Raw genomic sequence first — 22,235 nt, 5'->3', positions numbered from 1 at the left:
GAGTATAACAGCTTTCCTAGAAATTTAGGTCAAACTTTCTTTGCTCTTGGAATAGTCGTGCCATTTACAAAAGTAAACTTCTGGATTTCGGGGTAAAATTTAATTAAATCCGGGAATTTGTGAACTGGGAGTATTGATAGGGATCATTATAATACTGAAAAATCGAATTAACATTTTTAAGGAAAACAAATCATTAGGCTATTCCTAGTCCGATAATGATATGACGTTTGGCGACCTTGATTTTTGGCAAATTTATTCAGGGATTGAGAAGTCTCATTTCCTTTATTTATTCAAAATTTTCCCATTTATGGTATTGCGAAATGGATTCGAACACCGTTATCGTTAATTTATAAAAAGGTATCATTCTCCTATATTCATGCCACACTTAAACCCTACTGTATTAGTTCGCACATGTATATATAATTTGAAATAAGTTTGAAAAAAAATTCACAAATAATTATAAATACTTCTGAACATTATAAATATGAATATGTGGTTTCTTCAGTGATGTTAGGAAACGAAACGGTATTTGGATAGACTCTTGAAGGTATCCTAATTTGAGGTAAACTATATGACCTTCCAAATACCATTTCGATTCCAAACATCACTGAAGAGACATTAATTGTCGAAATCCGGATATGGTGTACAAATGTTTGCACCTCATGTTTGCGGTATACCATCTTGTCCGCAAGTTTATTGTTTTCTGTTTGGTAATAAATTAATAACAAGATCCATTTTGTTACATCTTGTGATCCGTTTATTTGGCAATCGCCAATGGCAGTCAGCAGGGTTTAAGAACATCAGTTGTTCGACCTGGTAGTCAAATGCGTTTTGTTGAAATATACTTTTTCACATTTTTGGTCTTTTGGAAAATGTTGTTTGTGCTGTATTTAGACCCCTCTACCAAGAAATTTGTTTTGCATGCACACGTATAAAAAATGCGGTTTAAAACTATGATTGCGTTGGATAAAAACCGCAATTTTTATACGTGTGGACGCAAAACAAATTTCTTGTTAGAGGCGTATATATATATATATATACATGTTTTTGTTGAGCAATTGTTTTTCTCCAGTAACTCGTTTCATATAACTTTAATGTACTAATACTCAAATAGTCAAAACTATGGCAACAATCAAAACATTGATACATGAATTTGTGGTATCTGCGCAAGGTGACACATTAAAAAGAATGTTTTATATACCTGTAGGTGCCTACATAAATCAACTGGTTGTATGATGTTCTCGCCTGGAAAATGCTACCAAGTGATTACTGCAACATGTATTCTTCACAACTTATGCATTAATAAGGGTCTTCCTATGGCTGAGGATGTAGAAATGGAGGAGGAAGATGCTAATCAACAGGAACATTTATATAATGGACCACTAGGTGATGGTTTGATGACAGGACGAAGTTTAATTCAAAACAGATTTTCTTAAACTAATGGTACATATCAATATGAGTAATCATTTTTATCCATGTATTGTTAAAAGTCTTTTTGATGTTTGAACCAAAAGTTTGAAATCATTTCAAACTTCATTCTGGTGCATCAAAAAGATCAATAATTAACACACATATATTCAAGTAGAGACAGAAAATGACACCAGTGTCGACAGCACCACACCATAGTATAACAGTTTGTGAGTCATGCAAATCATATAATTCAAGTCAACTCCATATCTGGTCATTGAACTGTTTCCTCATGTGTAAAGTTAGGCTGTCCCTCTTTTTTAATCTTCTCCATTTTTCCAGCTTATTCTAATGAATACTTACACGCGCAGATGATGGTCTGCAATATTCCTGTCACTGTGAAAGAAGAGTGCGCCATATTCCGATGTAAATAAACTACGATTCACACCTCCTGTTTAGAGAGTTCCTTTTTACGACACACTTACGATGATACACAGTGCGTAACTTGCGATCAATTTAGTAGTCCTTTACGATGCCTTTGTGAAACACACGTAACGGGAACGTAGAACCACACGTAAAAGGATCGTAAAATGATACGATGATCATAAGTTAAGAAGGCTTTGTGAAACGGTGGCCAGATCTTAATTTACTGCATGCGAATGGTCTAAACATTATTGAATTTATCAGATGAATAAGCTTAGAAATTGACTGAAAGACGGAAATAACTTACTTGCAATGTTCAGTCTTACAAGAGCAGTTTAGAACAAAATGGCCGTTTCAATATACATTGTACAACAAAATCTGTTGTTAGTACTTGTTCGGGTAAAATGCGACACAATGAATTAAACAATTTCAATTTCATTGAATTACAACTTCAGACATGTCCAATATAGGTCTTAAGGTAATCCATTTTGTCCTAGGTTAAAGTTGTCTTTTTGACATTGAAACATCTTTTTTATTTACATTGTGTCATAGATCAAACTTATTCGTTCAGTGTATATTTACTTGTTTTTGTTTATTGTCTTTTTTGATCGAGTTAAGCCATTTCAATTGATATTTTATTGTGTTTCTTTTTATGTTGTAATGTTATACCACTGTTTCAGGTTAGGGTAAAGGTTGGCGCCTGTTAAAACGTTTAAACCCGCTGCATTTTTATGCACCTGTCCTAAGTCAGGAGCCTGTTGTTCAGTGTTTGTCGTTTGTTGGTGTGGTTCATAAGTGTTTCTCGTTTCTCATTTTTTATATAGATTAGATCGTTGGTTTTCCTGTTTGAATTGTTTTACACTAGTCTTTTTTTGGGCCCTTTATATCTTGCTGTTCGGTGTGAGCCAAGGCTCCGTGTTGAAAGCCGTACTTTGACCTATAATTGTTTACTTAAATATTGTGACTTGGATTGTTAGTTGTCTCATTGGCACTCATACCACATCTTCTTATTTATAATTGAGATTGTGCAGTGGTTGTCGTTAGTTCATGTCTGTCATATTTGTTTTTCGTAAATTGTTTTGTTATGAATTAGGCCGTTAGTTTTCTCATTTGAATTGTTCACATTGTTTATGTTGGGGCCATTTAATGCCCACTATATGGTATGGCTTGTTAGATTTAGAGAGTGCAAAAAACTAGCACAGGCCTATGTTCTGGAAATCTTCATATGTGTGTAACAGCTGGAACCGGATTTTTCTAAGTCAGTCATTGTTTACGCAATTGTCAAATTCACATCGGTAAAGGTATGGTCCTCAATGCTATTTAACTTCACTCTTGATTTGGCTTTTTAAAATTATTGATTCCAGCGTCACTGGTGATTCTTTTGTTGACAAAACGCGCGTCTGGCGTACACAATTATAAGCCTGGTATCTTTGATGAGTTTTGTTACAACCACTGGGTCGATGCCACTGCTTATGGGTTTTTTCTCCCCAGAGGGTATCACCAGCCTAGTAGTCAGCACCTATGTGTTGACATAACATATAATTGATTTGGTCATACATGTATATTATAAATCAACAGTTAACAAAACTTTGAATTTTTCGAGAACTAAGGATTGTCTACCTCAAGGAATAGATTACCTTAGCTGTATTTGGCAAATATTCTGGAATTTGTGGGTCCTTAATGCTCTTCAACTTCGAACTTGATTTGAATTTTTAACTTTATTGATTCGAGTGTCACTTGTGAGTCTTTTGAAGACGGAACGCGCGTCTATCATACAAAATCATAAGCCTGGTATCTTTGATGAGTTTATTTATATAGACATTGGGTGGTGCTCGGTGTTGGTAGCAAAAAATCCGATTGTCCTTTTCTCTCCCATTATTATAGCTTTAATATTATTGTCCCGTGTGGGGACATGTTGTGCAGTACGAGCCCCACCAAAACCGTGTGTAAATCTCACGTGCTCCTGAAGGATACACAATGTCTGATCCATATATGGCTCCCGTTTTGTGTTCTAAAACAAGTAAAAAATAAAGTGATAAGTCACTTTTGGTTAATTCAGAATCGATGAAAAAGGATCGGATGGTAAATAAGATAAGTGGTACATATCTAGGGTTATCTGTGACACAAATATTTCATAACGGACAATCAAAGCATGGTGGCATAACACTTCCGAAGGGATGACTTCGATTTTTCACGTGGAACCCTTGATGTAATAATTTCCTTGAAGCAGTTACCCTTTTTCAACGAATAATGATAATGAAGGCAATCCCTGAAATATTGTAGCAACCGAGAGATATATACACCATGACTCAAATTTATGCATGGAAAAATTGGGTTATCACAAAAAAGACATAATTACAAAATTCACAGAAGTTTTGGTATACATTTAATGCTTTTTTACTTCCTTTTTTCTGTGCCATGCCGTTTGTTACTCCTCCTATCCTTATTAATCATATGTTGTTTTCGATAGTTTTGCAGATAAAATGATAATTTAAATCACAATCGTATGCATACCATTCATACTGAAGATACTCTATTAGGAAGGCACAACGATTAGTTTGAGATTTTGACCATGAACCTCCTATTCCCCAACGTGTGTAATTCATATGTTTGGTTTCTCCATCGGAAGTAAACCATTTAAATACTCCATGGTCAGTTTTCCCACCGATCCAGAAAATTGTTGCTGCAACAAAAAAGAGCAAGGCACTTTAAACAATAATTTCATAATTTACATTTTTTGTACGGATTTTGACAGAAGACCTACAGTAAGCTAATTGTCTTAACCTCAAAAGCTTATTAAACCTAAAACAGGAGTCGTCGATATGTAAGTCATCTTTCTAAAGTTCTACATGTTCTAACGATCATTCGTTCTACAGTTAAAGAAAGGCAAAAGAAACCAAAGGGACATTCTAACACAACTAAGAAGTCGAAAATATGGCACCATGACAAAAAAAATAAAGACCAAAAGACAAACAACAGTACACAAAACACAACATAGAAATCTGCGCAATACGAACCCACCAAAAAACGGCGTGTAACCTCATGTGCTCCAGAAGGGTAAGCAGAGCTGGAACCACATGTTACACCCGTTGTGTTAAGTCTAATTCAGTAGGTCAAATTCGCGGAAAAGGAGGACGATATTGTAGTGACGACAATCGCAAGCACTGGCGTCTTATCGAAAATGACTCTTCCTTAAAAGAAATTTTCCCATCACCTCCTGTTATTGCCTATCGCAGACCCAAAAATCTCAAAGGCATACTTGTCACATCTAAAGTAAAGAAACAAGAGACTTCTATAATTGGGTGTTACAAACAATGCGGAAGAACCAATTGTAAGTGCTGTAAAGTCGCCAACACTGACCACTCTTTCAGCAGCACAGTAACAAAGCAGCGATACAACATCTATGTTACATCTAATTGCAAAACGGAAAAAAGTATTTATATTCTTACTTGTGGAACTTGCAAGCTGCAGTATGTTGGTGAAACAGAAACGAAATTCAACATCAGACTTAACAATCACCGGTCTTTTTATACAAAAGGAAGAAACTGTCCAATTACGAGACACCTCTTAAGAACAGGGCATACTTTTGAAAATATCACCTTTCAAATAATTGAGGTAAACCAAAATTGGGACTCCCAAAGGAGAAAACAGAGAGAAAGGTTCTGGATGCATCAGCTACGTACTCTTGAACCTGATGGACTTAATGAGAGAGATGAAAAACAGTTCTACCCAAAACCAAAGGAATAAATCCTGAACTTTATTCTATTTAACTAAAACAACTATTTGTTTTGATTTAAGAATTGCTATGTACAATAAGCGGCAAAAATATTTTTCAAGACAATTTACAAACATATATTTTTTATAGAACATCAATAAATCAAATGGGACTATGTATTACATGATCATGTACTAAAACATGAAACATCAATTAAGTACCTGGGCTGCACCATCACAAACAAACTAGACTGGGGAGAACACATCAACAACATTACCAGCAAAGCCAGCAGAAGCCTTGGTTTCCTCCACAGAAATCTACACATCGGCTCTAAAAACATCAAAGAGCAAGCTTACAAAACTCTAGTAAGGCCCCAACTAGAATATGCCACAACAGTATGGGACCCATATCATCAGAAACATATTGACCAAATTGAAAAAGTTCAAAGGAGGGCTGCGCGATACGTCACCAAGCGCCACAGAAACAGATCAAGTATCACGGACATGATCAATGAATTGGGTTGGAAAAGTCTCCAAGAACGACGCAGAGAGGCCAGGCTCACAATGATGTACAAGATCGTCAACGACAAAGTAGCCATCAACAAAGACATGTACCTCCAAAGACCAACCAGAGTATCCAGACATACACAACAGCATGGATACATGGTACAAACAGCAACCAAAGACTGCAGGAAATGGTCCTTCTTTGTGAACACCACCAAAGACTGGAACAAGCTTCCCCCGGAGATCGCCACAGCACAGTCATTTGAGACATTCAAATCTCAAATGACCAACCTTACAAAATAAGATGAACATTTTTTTTTATCCTGTTTTTAACCATGCAGAACCAATTTGCCAGTATATTCAGAAAGTTGAATGTGGGCAGTATATGGAAGAAGAAGAAGAATGTAGTAACTGCATCAGTTTATTTACAAACTGATCCACGCCTAGATCGATTGAATGTTGATTGTTGCTATTTTTAGACACTATATATATATATATAGTGTTCCCAGTGCACAATTTATAGATCGTCTACATTGCCTCATTAAACAGAACTTTGTTTTTAAATTGGAATAAAAAAAATCCTTGTTTAAAGTTATTTTGTGAAGAAACGTACTAATTCAAGCAACAAATTTACAGAAGATAATATCAAAATACCGGACCCTTTGATCGAAAACATCTTGTTGAGTAAGGTTGATTGATATTTCAACAAACAGTCAGTGTATAAATGGATATTTATTGTATTCAACAATTGACCATTACATTTTTATTCTCATATGAAACCAAGAGTCATGCCAATTTTTTTTTTATTTCACTTTCAGATATGTTGATGATGTCTTATCACTCAATAAAACACTTATCAGTGATAACTTGCATTAAATATTGCATAGAGAACTTTAACTAAGGATACAACAAAAACTAGGAGATACACTCCATATCTCCATCGATTCCTTGATATTAACAAATTAAAACTGGAACTTTTGCCATACGTGTGTATTCAACTCTCAAATCAGCAACTTCCCTATTCTAAACAGTACCATATCATCTGCCAATGGCATCACACTAACAAAGCTTTCTCAATTGATTCAACACGATCGTGCATATTCGCAGTATAAGAATATCATTAACAGGATTGTGGTGCTGACACATACAATGCTCCAACTGAGCTATCAGGAGGCACAACTGAGGTCGATATTACATACGCTTCATGGTCACCATCACAATAGATCAATTTATTGTTGGTGCCACTTTCAAAAATCTTTGTTATATCATGGCGGCCAGTTTTGATTGGTGGGAAGCAGGAGTACATGGAGAGAACTAGCAGCCATTGGCAGAACAACTTGATATCCTAATCAATTAACATTGGTTTCGAACGCACCTTTCCGCTAGTGGAGCTCGAACTTGCAACCTCACCAACGACAGGCTAATGGCCACTGTGGATGAATAATTAAGACTACCCGGGCACGCCCCCATCGCCATGGTTAATCAATGCGATTGTGTCCGTGTCTCAACTCACGTGCAAAATGTTTTTCGCGGTCTTTGAGTGTGTCCTACCCACGTTTATGATTATGTACAAAATCTAACGAAATCTTTTGATTTAAAATTTATTAACTATGTCAATTTGAATGTGGATTCGAATGGCGAGATATGTGGATAGCAGTAAACGCTTATATACCCTGTCGACTCTGTATGCACTACTTTAATTTCTAATCCAGAAACATGGCTTTTTGATCGCCGACATCATTTGTTATACAACATGTAAATATGTAAGAAATATGGTTTTTGTTTCATGTTAAACTCTTAGAATCATATATTGTCTAACGTGGCATACCAGAGAACTTGCAATGACTTAATCAATGTTGCCACCCTTTCTTAAATTAATAGAGTGGCATGTTTTATTTACATGTTGTATCTCCGTCCGTGCTAATATTTACATATTCAGTTCATGACATTTGATTTGAAATGTCGTGACTAACATTTGACTAGTAGAACGCAAATCACATTTTTAAATTTCTTTAGAAAATTTCTAAACGTAGTCCTGACGTAATGATCGCTTAACTGGCATCGATTTTGTTACAAATATGTGTGTGTGTAATTATTAAAGTAGATAGACAATTAATTGATTGGTAGGTCGTTAATATACTACAAGATTGCATGAAATTTCGTAATTTAAAGATAAGTTGAATATTTCTTTCTTGATGTATATTGGATAAAGAGTGCTTTATAAATACAAACCTGTATGATTACGACTGTATTCAGCCAGCCACACGGCTTCATTTTCAGAATAGATATCTGTAAGGGATCCGTTATGTTTTCTGCATTGCCTCTTCAAAACATTGATTATTTAAATTTTGAGACTTTATTTGGGTGCATCTTGCTGACGTAAAATATCATTGAGCTTAGTTATTCCCCCTCGTGTTTTGAAAGTCTCATAGTAAATGCTTTCTAATTTTTTTTATTGATTTGACCTTTCAACTGTTTTGATTTGACCAACACTGATAAGTCTCATTTAGATGAAAAGTGAGTCTGGTGCACTTATAAGTTTGGAGTAAAGACTTTCCCAAAAACTTGTGCCTTTAACAGTGTTATTATTTTCTTCATACTCGACTTTTGAAAAGTATGTTATCTTCAAAAAAATAAAAAAAAATAAGCGGACCTAGACATGACCAATTTTATAAGAAGAACAAAAGGAATACGACATTCGCATGCAAAGTATCGAAAACTGCTTCTGATTGTGACGTCAAAGATAGAGTTTTGGATGCTGTGAAAAATTAACAGAATATAGTCATATAACTTCATGATGTTCTCACAATCCACGGAATAAATTGTACACTCAAATTTAATTTTTTCTTTCTTTTGGTTATCATTAAACTAGAGTCTATAACATTTACGGTGTATAACAATAACTATAACCGTGACAGATCTCAACGTTATTGGCTGCTCATTCTAGTGGTGGGAACGATTTATCAAAACAATATTTTTTCAGCTACACATGGTATTCTAAATATGAGCGAATATAGATACATTTTGGAAGGTCAATTTATAGTGTGTAGAGTTAAATATACAAATTGACCTTCACCATCATGATTTGTAACATAAGAATGGACAGACATCAGGTCTGCTACTAATAGATTTAAAGCTCTAATGACATATGATGAAAATACTGAACATGAGCTCTTCCATAATCACCTGTGAATCGTTCCAAGACATACTTTCATTACTAAAGAAATAACATGCACCAAAGTCGACACGTCTTATCCAATCCAAAGGGCATTCTTGTTCATCACCTGTATGTATAATGAAAAACACAAAAAAAAAAACAAATTGTTTAATTAGAAAAATGTATGGTTAGTATATTTTGTGTTTAAATTTAATATTAAATCAATAGACCAGTCTTTGCTTAAATTGAATTTCATGTATATACGCGTTTTTTTTTTTTTGTATTTTGCGTTAAATCTCGAATAAACACGTCAATAGATAATGAAATTAAAAAATAACTCTGATTTACGAGTTCTAGGCAGTTAGACTGTTGAATGAAATTTGCTAGAGAGCTGGTTCATCAGAAATATATTATTTTGGTAATTTTGGTAGATATATTTGTCAACCTTTAGATTGTATTTTGAATAAAAACATGAAATAAATTCAGATTTGTGAGTATTCCGTAATTGTATTATGTACATCATGCATGCAAATACCAGACGCACCAAATACCATAGGTCTCGTCACGTAATTGATACAGCATTGTTTGGAGACATTTAGCTTTCATGCTCACAAACATTTTCAGTATTTTGTTACCAACACTTTTAGTTCTCGACGCTTTCTTAATGGAAACTTTGCCGGAAAATGCTTCTTAACCATTGATATCCTTCATGCTCTATCATGGACGGCACAGCTTTATAATATTTCCAGGAAACCATCCAACCGGTAATCAATGCTTTGATATTGATGTACCTTGACTTATCTTAAAGAAAGATGACTACCATGTACTTTTATTCCTTGACCAGAGTTTTGCTATTCCTAGGTCCTTTTTTTCCTTTTATCATCTCTGCATTATTTGTACATAGTTTTGAATGCTTTGGCCATGAGCATCACTGGAATATCATCAGTTGTAAAAAAGCGAATCTGATGCAGCACAATTGGTTACGTATCGTTCGTGTTAATAGAGATTTCCAACAAAATGACATGCGTACGTAACTCGACGTACGGACCTAATGGGACTGGTTATTGCCAACAATTGAATTTGATTAAATACATCGCTCAAGTTTAAACAAAGTATTCCAAGACTTCTTAAATCACACACTGGAATTTTCGTCCATAAAAAATATAATTTATATTTTTACGTGGTTTTCCAGATTCCCGCCTTTCTTTTCACTGTAATAAGATCAAGTATAATCACACGTATCCCATACCTATCATACGTACAATTTGAGTTATCTTACATGGTTTTGATTATGAAAATTATTTTTCAATATACTTTGCAGATGAACGCCCCATTATACTTTTTTTCTGTCTTTCTTTATCTATCTTTTTATTATATTTGTTGCGGGAAATTATTTAGAAAGACATTTTTCTGACAACTTCAGAAATATCAAAACCATAGTTTGTCAGAATCTGTCTCTTTATAAAAGTTGAAATTTGTGATAAAACTATCGCTTCCATTTAATTTCTGAACAAAAAAATATTTTTCATTTATAATAAAATGTATTGATATAAAAAATCCCGATAAAGGTTGTTTTTTAGAAGGTGTGTTTGATTAGGGATTGTTCTGTATTGTTTTGTTTAACGGGAATGCTATCGTTTATAGTCCAAATACAAAAGACATATCCAGGCAATGTTTTTTTGTATATCCCTTGAAGTAAAATAACTTATAGTATTTATCCATTTTATTGATTAACAGTTAAAAGGGGGTCACCAAATTCATTTTACCGGATAAATCATTAACGGAAATGTGTAAGGTAAGTAACATTGAACAACATGATATAATAAGATGGTGTTGCCAGATGCGGATCTAGGATTTTGAAAATCGAGGGGATATAGGCACATTAGAAGTAGAAAATAAAATATAAGTATTAACAGGATGTAGGGCCATAAATATAAGTGTTCGCTGCATGTATTTTACATATGAATATTTAGGACGAGTAGATGAGTATGAACCAGACTTTATGTTTTACCGCAGGAAGACATGTGATCCTATCGGACACATTATTTTGACTCCGGACCGACCAATCTTTGCTCTAGCTCCTAGATATTGCGTGCTTGGCAGAAAGGCAGCTAATCTTCGATTTGAAACGAGCGAGGATCGAGCCAGAGACGTCCCGCACTCGAGCAGTGGTGTAGCATTCATTGACGTAAATTAATAACCTTTAAAAAAGCGAGATAAATAATTATATACCGTGTATCTCATAGTATAAATTATACTGAGTGACGACAGTTCAAAACGCTGACTGTTTTACTCTTTACTCACTCATTTCTCATTATTAACGTCTTGAAAACTTTCTTTAATAAAATAAACAAGGAATTGGCAAATATCATTTTTAAGTAACAAAGTATACCTCGCAAAAAACTGATTCAAACAAGAGGTCATAAATGTGAAACTGATATAATGTGTTTTTTTTTTTTTTTCTTTTTTGACAACGAACTTTTGGTAGACACATGGCATTCCTACATTCTATGTAGTACTCTTCTACCTTGGTTAATATAAGCAAGACTTCATAGTTCACCCAGTTATTATCATCCATACATTTTGACAAAAGCTAAGCGTATTAAGTTAAGACATAGTGGATCTTAAATTCAATATTCCCAAATCTTTCAAAAGCATTTTAGAGGAGGTCAAACATATAATTTTTGTCAATTATTTTTGTTTTGATCAGGACCTGTCTGTAACTGAATACTGATACTTAAACCTTCAAACAGCAGTTTCATTGAAATATATTGATTTAAGGTGGTACCTAACACTACAGGGAGATAACTCTGTAAAAATCAATTAAACGTTTTAATCACGTTGTATTGTTAAGGAAATATTAAGCTTCTCAGTGATCAAAATTAGTGTTTGTCAAACTGCTATATAACCAGTGAAATTTTTCTGATAAAGTGGTTGGTTCAAATTATTTGAAATTTTTATATTTTTGTCAAAGGGTCAAAGTAAACATTTTGTCAAAATTTTAGGAAAATTAAACGAGCCAAATTAATATTAGTCAAGGTGTTGGGTACCACCTTAATGCGCACTAGAAATATTATTTCATGATAAAATTCAACAAATCTGGATTTTTCATAGACATGATCTTTTTGCTAGTGTGTGTGACTATCAACAGTATGATCACCTACACCTATTTTTCAATTCATATTTTCAATAAACCGTTCACTCCCTTTTGGTCTTTAAACCAAGATGAGGCTTTGACTGCCAAGATTCAAATCATTTGCCTCGCCAGAAATAAAATTCAAGTTACGCTACTGTCGATTGATTGATAGTTGGTTGCTTAACGTACAGTTGCAAATATTTTAATGTATAACTAACGTGTTGAGAGCGTGGCATTCTCTCTACAAGAGGCATCGGATTTAACGTCCCCATTCTGACCGGACTGGACTGCATACTTGTACATCCCGCACAGCCTAACGGACTACCCACTTTTGTAATGGTTTAACTGCGAATCGGAACAAGACCAATAATGACCATTTTTCTATTCCCCGATCACCCTTGAGGGATTACTGTCGAGGCGAGCGCAATACCACAAGACCAAAGAGACAGTTATGATTATGGAAGATACATATACATGCACTTGTCAATCTAATTAAAATATAGAACTCGGATTTCGTTATACTGCAATCTTTGATCTCCAAAATAGTTTCCAAAATTTGTCCCTTCTCAAATTTCAATTCTTTCACTTTGTACTAAGGCAAAATTTCAGTTAATGCATTTTCTAAGTTCTTTTACCATTTCTGTGTCGCAATCTTCAACATATTCCTAGGTCGCGTTCATAAGGAGCATTCTGATTGGTCGATATAAATTCTTTCTGGGGTCAAATATTACGTAAAAAAAGGTCACAAAAGTGAACGAGATTAGGGTCATCGTTAGATCTCGTATGCAGTATAACGAAATCCGAGTTCTATATTTTAATTAGATTGATGTACTTGTATTAATCAAAACATTTGAAACAAGACTGTGTGGCCTTAAGACACCGTGCCCCTTCACATGAACATTTTTCCATGTTCAATGCACCACTTAATCAGGGTCAAACTCTAATTTGGTGTATAATTTTAAACGTTTTATATTTTTAACAGAACGGAAGAACGGACAAATGCACAGATCAATAAATATAATATTCCCTTGCTATAATAAGTTGGTCATAAAACTCAAAGGATCATCCTACTTAACAAAACTTCAATCAAATATTCCGTACATGTCTGTTTTTCATACGTATTTGTATAAGTTAAACGCAAAACATTTTAGAAAAACAATTTAAGAGCAATTACGTTAAATAACGCATACGTTTGTACGGGCTTTTCCTAAAATCCATGCCTTTTCACTGAATAGTACACAATTTTATTTAGGGGCCAGCTGAGGACCACCTCCGAGTGCGGGATTTTCTCGCTGCGTTCAAGACCCATTGGTGGCCTTCGGCTCTTGCCTGCTCTTTGATCGGGTTGTTGTCTCTTTGACATATTCCCCATTTCCAATCTCAATTTTATTTTATCATTATAATTAAAGACAAGATATATAAACATTAACTGATTCAGTAAAGTGTAATCATATTTTTTCTCGAAGATGCGTCCTCATAAATCCCATTTGATAAAATTCTACGGAAAGATGACAAAGTACTATCAGAAAGATGCATCAGTGATCTGAATTTCTACCTTTGACAAAAGTATCTTGAAATAAATTATAGAAGTATGCTAAAAAAAAAAGAAGAAGAAGAAGCAAGTCGTGTACACCTTTTACAGCCCGGCGTGTTTGAAACTCTTGTTTTAATCTTATAAATTTTAAATCAAAAATGAGAATATGATCTCGCTTCCGATTCCATTATTTTTATTTTTTCAAACATAATTTTGATTTAGTAGCTTTAAGAATTCATCGTTTGAGAGATAAATATATGGGTCAAGTGAAATGACAAAGTAATGATCGGTGCATTTGATTACCGGTAACTGAATTAGTTATTCCCTTGAAAGGTTGTTGTCAATGAAATCATCCCAAATTTAATAACAAAATATGTAAAGAATTAAAAAAGCTGTTTGTGCTAATTTTTAAATAGCATTTATTCCAACAAAGTGTGTATTCAACGAGCCAAAAATTCATGCAGTCTATGCTCCCCTCCGTCATCCTTCAATGCAATAGGCCGAGATACGGTCACATAGGTTGGTTATGTCGAGTAATGTCATTTATTGGAAATAATTTTTTTCACGGTTTTCCTCACTTTCAAAGTATTATAACATCGATAACAGTAAAACTTATGTTATAAAAACCATTATTAAATTATCCAGAAAAAAAAACCATGGCAAATACTAAAAGTATACCAGATTAATGTATTCTCGATTTCAAAGATGGAAAATTTCTGACATTGTATGACATCGCAAATAACTGCTGTTTTGGTATATATTTTCATTTGTTTCCTTGAATGAAATATATTGACTATAGAAGGGACAACGCATTTTCAGATTTGGTTTAAAAATCGATAAAACTACACATGTTACTTAAAATTTCAATGTCATTTCATGTCTTAGTCCCGAGACATTTACTTTTGTGAAATATGTCAGGTGGTATTCTGGTAACAGTATTTTTTAAAGCCCGGGTTCTTTTATGACTTTACTTGCTCAATTGTCAAACTCGACGAAACATGCGTATGTTAACATTATGAAATTGCAAAAAGAAAGGACCATCACTTATACGCTGATTTAAATTAAAAACAAATTAATAAAATTTTACAATCAAAATTAATATCGTCATTTTTTGTATTGATAGTTTCTATTGAATACATTTTACACCAGCATTTGTTATTAATCACATCTTAGCAAATCTTTTGAGCAGTGAGTAAGGATTCCAGGATATTATAAAATTTGATAACATATGCAGAACAAGCAGAAGACACACGCTGATACATGTATAATTGCGTTTTATGTTCTAAATACAAAAAAATAGGAAGTTATTTGATTATTTAATCGATAGTTGCTTGCAAAATTCCTTTCGAACGCAGTTGTAATTTCATGATTTGCTGTAATGTCGGTTATTATAACTGGCTAGTTATTAATTCTTATTCATATAGAAATATGAAAAATCTTTATATCTCATTTGGCATACAAATTTAGCTCTTATTCATTAGATTAATGTGTGTACAAATATTAAGTAGCTTAACAGTAGATCATTTACTTTCCCACAAGATTTTAAATATAGACACCTGACTCATTGCTATTTCCCACAAGAAAATAAATATACACACCTAACTCATTGTTATTTTCCCACAAGAAAACAAATATACACACCTGACTCATTGCTATTTCCCACAAGAAAATAGATATACACACCTGACTTATTGCTATTTCCCACAAGGAAATAAATATACACACCTGACTCATTGCTATTTCCCACAAGAAAATAGATATACACACCTGACTTATTGCTATTTCCCACAAGAAAATAAACATACACACCTGACTCATTGCTATTTCCCACAAGAAAATAAATATACACACCTGACTAATTGGTATTTCCCACAAGAAAAAATAAATATACATACCTGACTTATTGCTATTTCCCACAAGAAAATAAATATACACACCTGACTGATTGCTATTTCCCACAAGAAAATAAATATACACACCTGACTGATTGCTATTTCCCACAAGAAAATAAATATACACACCTGACTCATTGCTATTTCCCACAAGAAAATAAATATACACACCTGACTCATTGCTGTGCCTTCCCGGTATCTCCAGAAGTGAGTATTTGTTATCTAGCACACTGACGCTCTGACTTAGATCTTGTATTGTTTGATTAAATGTAGCCAAAGAATGAATTGTTTCGTTAAGTTTATGTTCGTACTGTATAGTGGTATCAAGTAAACCTTGAAGTTCACATGAAAATGTCCGCCTAGTAGTTTCAAGTTCATGTTCTAACTGTTGTGTTTGACCTTTCAGGAAGGCGATTTCATGTTCGTTATTAATAACTCTAAGAAGTAGAGAATGGTAATTTCCTTTCAAAACGTCAACTTCCATTATGATATCTGTGATGTCTGTCCCCTTAAGTTCAGCAATCACAGAGCTTTGTGTACTGTGATCAACCAAACTTCCATTGCAGGTGTATGACAGGAAAGAGAATATCACTACTAACCACATTTCTATTTCATCAAATTTCACACGTCTTCTAAAATTGTAAATTCTATAAAAAAAATTAAAAAAAATGTATTCTTTGAAACAATCTTTATGAACACTTTTCAGATGAAAATAGCACAGACAAAAATTATATTGGCCGCATGATGAACGAAAATGAAATAATATTGTCCTACCACGGCAATAATCAATATGTTGCATACAACATGTTGGATTAGGATATCGCATCCTACTTAACACGGACGATATAAGTTTCTCCAAACGTTTTACTAACAAGACTCTTCCTCATCCTCTTGATTTGTAAAAAATATAGTTTACTTAAATTTAATGAAGATTATTACACACGATGTGCATAATTTAAGGGGATCATATCATTGAAACACTTGAATGAATACTTCATATACTTGTAATCGGAGAATTTTGAGATTAAATGTATGTATATGTGGCAGTTGAACTATTTTTTTTTTAAACGTAATGCATATTAAGGTGACCATATTAACACTATTTCACAATTTCGATCTCTCAGATACTGTAAGGGATGAACGAACTATTTCATTTTGAAATGTGTAATTTTTAATAACAAATTGGCCACTATTTTTAATGTTACTGTGTACTTATTCTTGAGATAACTTCTCTTATGTGTGCCACATCATTCTTTCAATTCTAGACCAGTTTGTGTTCTAAAATTTTAATAAGACGCACACCACCTATTCTTTGCCCTCATTCCTATCCACAGTAAACTTTTTACTTCCAAATATTTTAGGGAGGGGGTAGATCAATATACCGTTATTTATACATCAGACCGTATTGGTTACCGGAACTTTGGATACACCAACTCAGGCACTTCATATCTGAGAAACAGGAAATATATGCCCTCAATTTTAAAATTCATCGATACATTTTTGTATTATTCAAAATCAGTCAAAAGTGTTCTTAAGGATCACCAGTCCTTCACCTTTCATTTGATACCTTAGTAACTAAAATATATTCTACATAGTTTTATATTTACACCTATGCGTAGGAACTATTTTGTTTTAAAAAATGTACTACTTTCCAGTGTGTTCTTTTTGACCGAGCCCGATTTAATGTGATACATCTTACAAAGTTTATCCGAATCATTTTTCAAAGAGTTCCGCTCAAGTCGGTGCAAGGGACCGTCTTTAACTTGCAGTGAGGTGAAAGTTTTTTTTTTGCTCCGTGTTGAAGGCCTCAAGATACTTTGAGATGAAAATCAGCAATAAAAGCACTGTTCCTTTGCTTGTTGTCTGTGCATGAAATGATTTTGTGTCAGGGATGGATACCCCATATTCTTTGTTTTTCTATCGAAGTAAAAGTGTAGTTATAATGCTTGTTCTTAAAAGCTTTTGCTAGGAAATGTGCGTCACGAATAAGCGTTAAACTTTATGCAAGATTTAAATGTGCTTGACAATGTATAGGTAAAAACCCACGAAATCATATATTCTCTAGAATTTGTTTTCTTTACTCCACGAGTATTGGAATCCACGAAAATATAAAAATCGAAAGTAATAACACAGAAAACACCAAGCAAACACCAGTACATCAAAAGCCTTTAACACTCTAGTACATGTACAATAGACATAAAAACACTATGCCAAGTGCAAAAAGAACAAACACCACCAAGTCAAATAATGCAAGCAGTTGTTGAAGAAAGAACAAAGATATAAACCTAGTAATTTTAAATCTACGCTATCATATTGCAGTGGCGGATCCAGGGGGAGGGGGGGGGGGGGGGTTTCTGGGGAATGGAACATCCCCTTTTGTGACGATCAATGCTTTTCAATGGAGACATATGGTTGGAACCCCCTTTATCCTGGGTGTGAACCCCCCATTTCAAAAAATGGCTTGATCCGCCCCTGTATTGATGCCTCTTTGTCAGATTTAATGTATACAGCAGCGATAGAAAAGCGATGAGTAAATATGTACAGATATATAAAAAGAAAAGTTCAATACTATTACAAACTACACTGTGTACAAAATAAGAATATGAAGCAAACACAAAGGATGAAAAGAAATGTATGTCCAAAAATTATAATTACAGACGTAAACTATTTAAAATCCTTATCTAATTATCTTCGTCAATAAGAATATGAAGCAAACACTGAAGACAAAAAGCCAATGTCATGACCTTGTGAGTGTTATAAATAATATCACCGTAAACAATACTTTTATTTAAATTACCACTTACCATTTAATCAACCAGGGCAGCACCAAATTTCGTCTATGAATCCTGATATTAATGATGAAATTAATTAATGATTTTTTATCAATTAGTGTAATAATATCGATACCTTTATCCAAATTTTGAAGGCCATTCAAAGGTGTTTTTCCATGGAAGCTACCTGATGCAAGACTTTACCAAAACTATTAAAATATCAGCTAGGTATGTTTCAAACAGCATTATACGTCCGAGTCTGATGCAGTCAACTGTCTGAATTGTTATAGACCGTCTTTAGTCTTTATAGCAGAAAGTGTAAGTTCACCATGAACCTTCGTCCAGTTAATAAGAAGAATTGTCGGAACTGTTGTTGCTTGTGTATATGATTAATCTTGTAGTTAAGACAAATACCATAACTTTAAAACAAAACGAGTTAATTTTTTATTCCAGTTTATACACAACATGTACTATAAAATATTCCTGAACTTATTTGGCTTTCAAATAATTAACTCTTAAAGTTGATACGAAATGCAGTGTTCTGAATCGTTAACTTATTTGTGCATAGATTTTTTTTACAAAAAAAGTTAAACATTAAATGTTTCTTCCAAGGTTGATGAAGCATTCTTTTGTCAGTGCATTTTCAAGTTACACAGGGAAAAAAAGGGGGACCATGTGCAAGATATAAAATGGTGAAATTCGTTGCTTTCTTCAACGATGACATAAACACATTATTTTTTTTGAAACTCAGTATCTTTCGTTCTTTATGTATCTCCTTATTGATATTGATTATTTAGTATTTTATGTCTATGTGATATTGGCTGTTTATTTTAGATATTCAGTCATCTCTTTTGAATATGCTATTACTAATTTTACAGATTTATAAACAAATAGGCAATAATAGCTGTTTAAAGGTTAATTAACTAACCAATGATGCAAGCAGGACTATGATGAATGATAAGTTTTAAAAGAAAGCTTAGATTTAATTTAGAATGTAACTAAGTCAGTGTAATTTACGTCAATGAACTTTAATTGCAAGAGGGGCGCAGGGCCAAAACGTTTTGAGAATGACATATGAGAATATCCTAATATTATCTACTATTTTTTTATTTTAAACTATTAAAGATACCAGGGTTATAATTTGGACGCAACACGCGAGTTTTCGTCTACATAAGACACATCAGTGTCGCTCAAATCAAAACAGTTTAATTCCAATTAAAATACGTATTTTAAAACCAACATTCCGAAAACTTGTGCTAAAATGCGGCTAAAGCAATATATGCCTGGGATAGAAATAGATCAACATTTTATAAAAAGTAAATTTACAGAAAATAAGCATATCAATAATGTTTCATGTCAACACAAAAGTACTGACAACTGAGCTGGTGATCATGACCCCCCGGAACGAAACGTCCACTAGCAGTGACATCGATCCAGTAGTAGTAAAAATTGTTTATAGGTGTGCTGGAGTAGTTCAAACTTTTCTTTCAATTCTTTTATGGAATGGTGTTTGTTTTTGTTGCTTAGGATTTTTGATCGCCTTTTGGTACATGTATCTCTACATTTTTGTTTTATTCAAATTAGAAATCACTGAGCTATCTTTGATATAACATTTTAGTGACTCAAATATATAGATAACGTGTATTAAAGTAAATTTATAATGCGGGATGTCAAGAAATCTCTGAAAAATATATACGGCATAAATACGTCAAACAAGTAATAATTTGACTCTAAAATATTCGTCAACCTTTTCTTTTAGATTTAAAAAAAACACCACTTCTCGTATATTTCACCTCTCATATTTTCATCTTGTATCAAGGATCGACTGTAATAAGGAAGAAGTGTCTCATAACAATTTAATAACTTTTACAACTTTTATCAAGCGTAAGCATGTTAATGTAAAAATAGGAAATAAGTAGCTGTAAGTTATATCTACACTTAACCGATAATTTTCTCTACATGACTAAATAAGAATTGTTTGTACAGAACGAAATATAAATGTACTCATAGTCGAGGGTCTGGATTTTTTTTTTTTTTTTTTTTTTTTGGGGGGGGGGGGGGGGGTCCTTTATTCTAAATTCTTTAATGTTTATACCATTTTTCTCTATTCTTTATATTTTAGCTCCCCAATTATTCTATATTCTATATGTTTTTCCCTATTTTTCGCTCTTCTTTATTTTATGTTTGCCCTTTATTCTGCACTTTGTGCCCATTTTACTCTATTCTGTAAACCCCACTAAACACTTAACTGTAACCGATTTTATTCTTATTTTTGTAACCATTTGTTTGGTGTTCTATATGCTTCCCAAATTTTGTTTGTTTTGTATTTTTCAAATCTAGACGTGAACAGTTGTTTGGGAACAATAGCTGTTCGAAGTTCTCTATTCATATGTGGTACATGGATGCATGACAAATAAGTTTTCACCTCAATGACTTAATTTAGTTTCAATGTCATTATATACTAAGTTTATATCATCCGGGCTAAACATTCATCCGAATCATGTCAAAATTAATATTATCAACATCCTCAATATGATTTTCAACATCAAGAATTTTTTTAACTTCTATATCTACATTTACATCTACATGGGTAATCCGTAAAGAGTCGGTTGACTCATTACACATTGTCACACGAATATGTTGATTTAAAGTTGTGGTGTCATCCAAAATGTGTTCTTTTATAATTCTAATGTACAGGTGTTTAGTATATATACAGGTGCCAGTGCAGATAAAAACATTTGTGTGTTGATTTACGGTTATCTGTGTGCTATGAGGTGGGTCTTGAACGCCTCATAATCATCAATGTCCAATAAGCTAGGCGGTAGTTCATTCCAGTTTGTTATGGTTCTTACGAAGAAGCTATGTTTTCGTTGTTAAGAACTTGATCCTAATCTGACAAATCGTCTTTGATGAAACTGACGGGTCATTCTTGGTGGTGTCATCAAGTATTCTGGAATTGGGATTGCAATTAGTTGGTGGATTACTTTGTAAAAAAGGAGTAGACCTAAGTGATGTTTTTCGTCTCTCCTGTACTTTAGGTCCTCCAATAAAGATGTTTCTATGCCTGGGTCTCGAGAATACTCATGCCTGATGACTCTGGCTGCTATCCTTTGGACCATTTCCACTGAGTTGTATGTGTTTTTGGAGATGTGGATCCAAGACACTGCTAGCGTATTATAGTGTTGGTCTTACAAGGTTTATATATGCCTGACGTTTTATATTCATTGGGCATTTATTATAATTATGTGTTTTGAAACAAAGTTTTGTTCTATTTGTAAATACAAAGTAATCTGAATAAAATCTACAAGTGATGGCTTATACCTTTTTTTTTAAATTGTAGGCCGTTGTTTCACTCTCACGTTTTGACAGATCACAAATAATACATATATATAACCGGGCCGTTACATTATAGTTGAGCCTCTCAAATAAACACATAATTCTCTTTAAATTGAGAACATTTATCTAAAAGGATATTTAAAGAGTCATAAACTGGCAATATTATTCGCCTGAATTGTGTCCAGCACCTTCAAGTCTTCCGAAGTCTGTAACACAAAATATGATTATCTATATGCATGTTGTTTGAAACGCTTCAGAGGTGCTCTTAATTCAGGAGTCAAATGCCAGGAAAAAAGAATTTTGTGCTATTCCGTTATTTGTTTTGGCTTTTAGCTTTTTTCTCCACTTTGATGACGTTGTA

The 22,235-nt window shown here is 33.5% G+C and overlaps 1 protein-coding gene across 1 annotated transcript; it reads right to left on the bottom strand.

Moving 5' to 3' along the window:
* Positions 1–4,199: 4,199 nt before the first annotated feature.
* LOC127736393 (C-type lectin domain family 4 member F-like) lies at positions 4,200–16,646 on the bottom strand. The gene is made up of 4 exons (XM_052246911.1): positions 15,939–16,646; positions 9,235–9,332; positions 8,281–8,371; positions 4,200–4,513 (listed from the first exon to the last, which is right to left on the bottom strand). Exons 1-4 carry the CDS (start codon positions 16,591–16,593, stop codon positions 4,281–4,283), a joined length of 1,077 nt encoding a protein of 358 aa, XP_052102871.1. The 5' UTR covers positions 16,594–16,646; the 3' UTR covers positions 4,200–4,280.
* Positions 16,647–22,235: the final 5,589 nt, after the last annotated feature.

The sequence above is a fragment of the Mytilus californianus genome, unplaced genomic scaffold, assembly GCF_021869535.1.
Source record: "Mytilus californianus isolate M0D057914Y unplaced genomic scaffold, xbMytCali1.0.p SCAF_30, whole genome shotgun sequence".
NCBI classification, from domain to species: Eukaryota; Metazoa; Mollusca; class Bivalvia; order Mytilida; family Mytilidae; genus Mytilus; species Mytilus californianus.
This window is presented reverse-complemented; position numbering and strand designations above follow the sequence as displayed.

Coding starts and splice junctions, on each gene's coding strand:
- LOC127736393 (XM_052246911.1), bottom strand. CDS start 16,593: ATGCGATATCCTAATCCAACATGTTGTATGCAACATATTGATTATTGC. Junction 9,333..15,938: donor AAGGCACAGCAATGAGTCAG/GTGTGTATATTT, acceptor TTATACATACAG/GTGATGAACAAGAATGCCCT. Junction 4,514..8,280: donor ATACAGTCGTAATCATACAG/GTTTGTATTTAT, acceptor TTTTTGTTGCAG/CAACAATTTTCTGGATCGGT.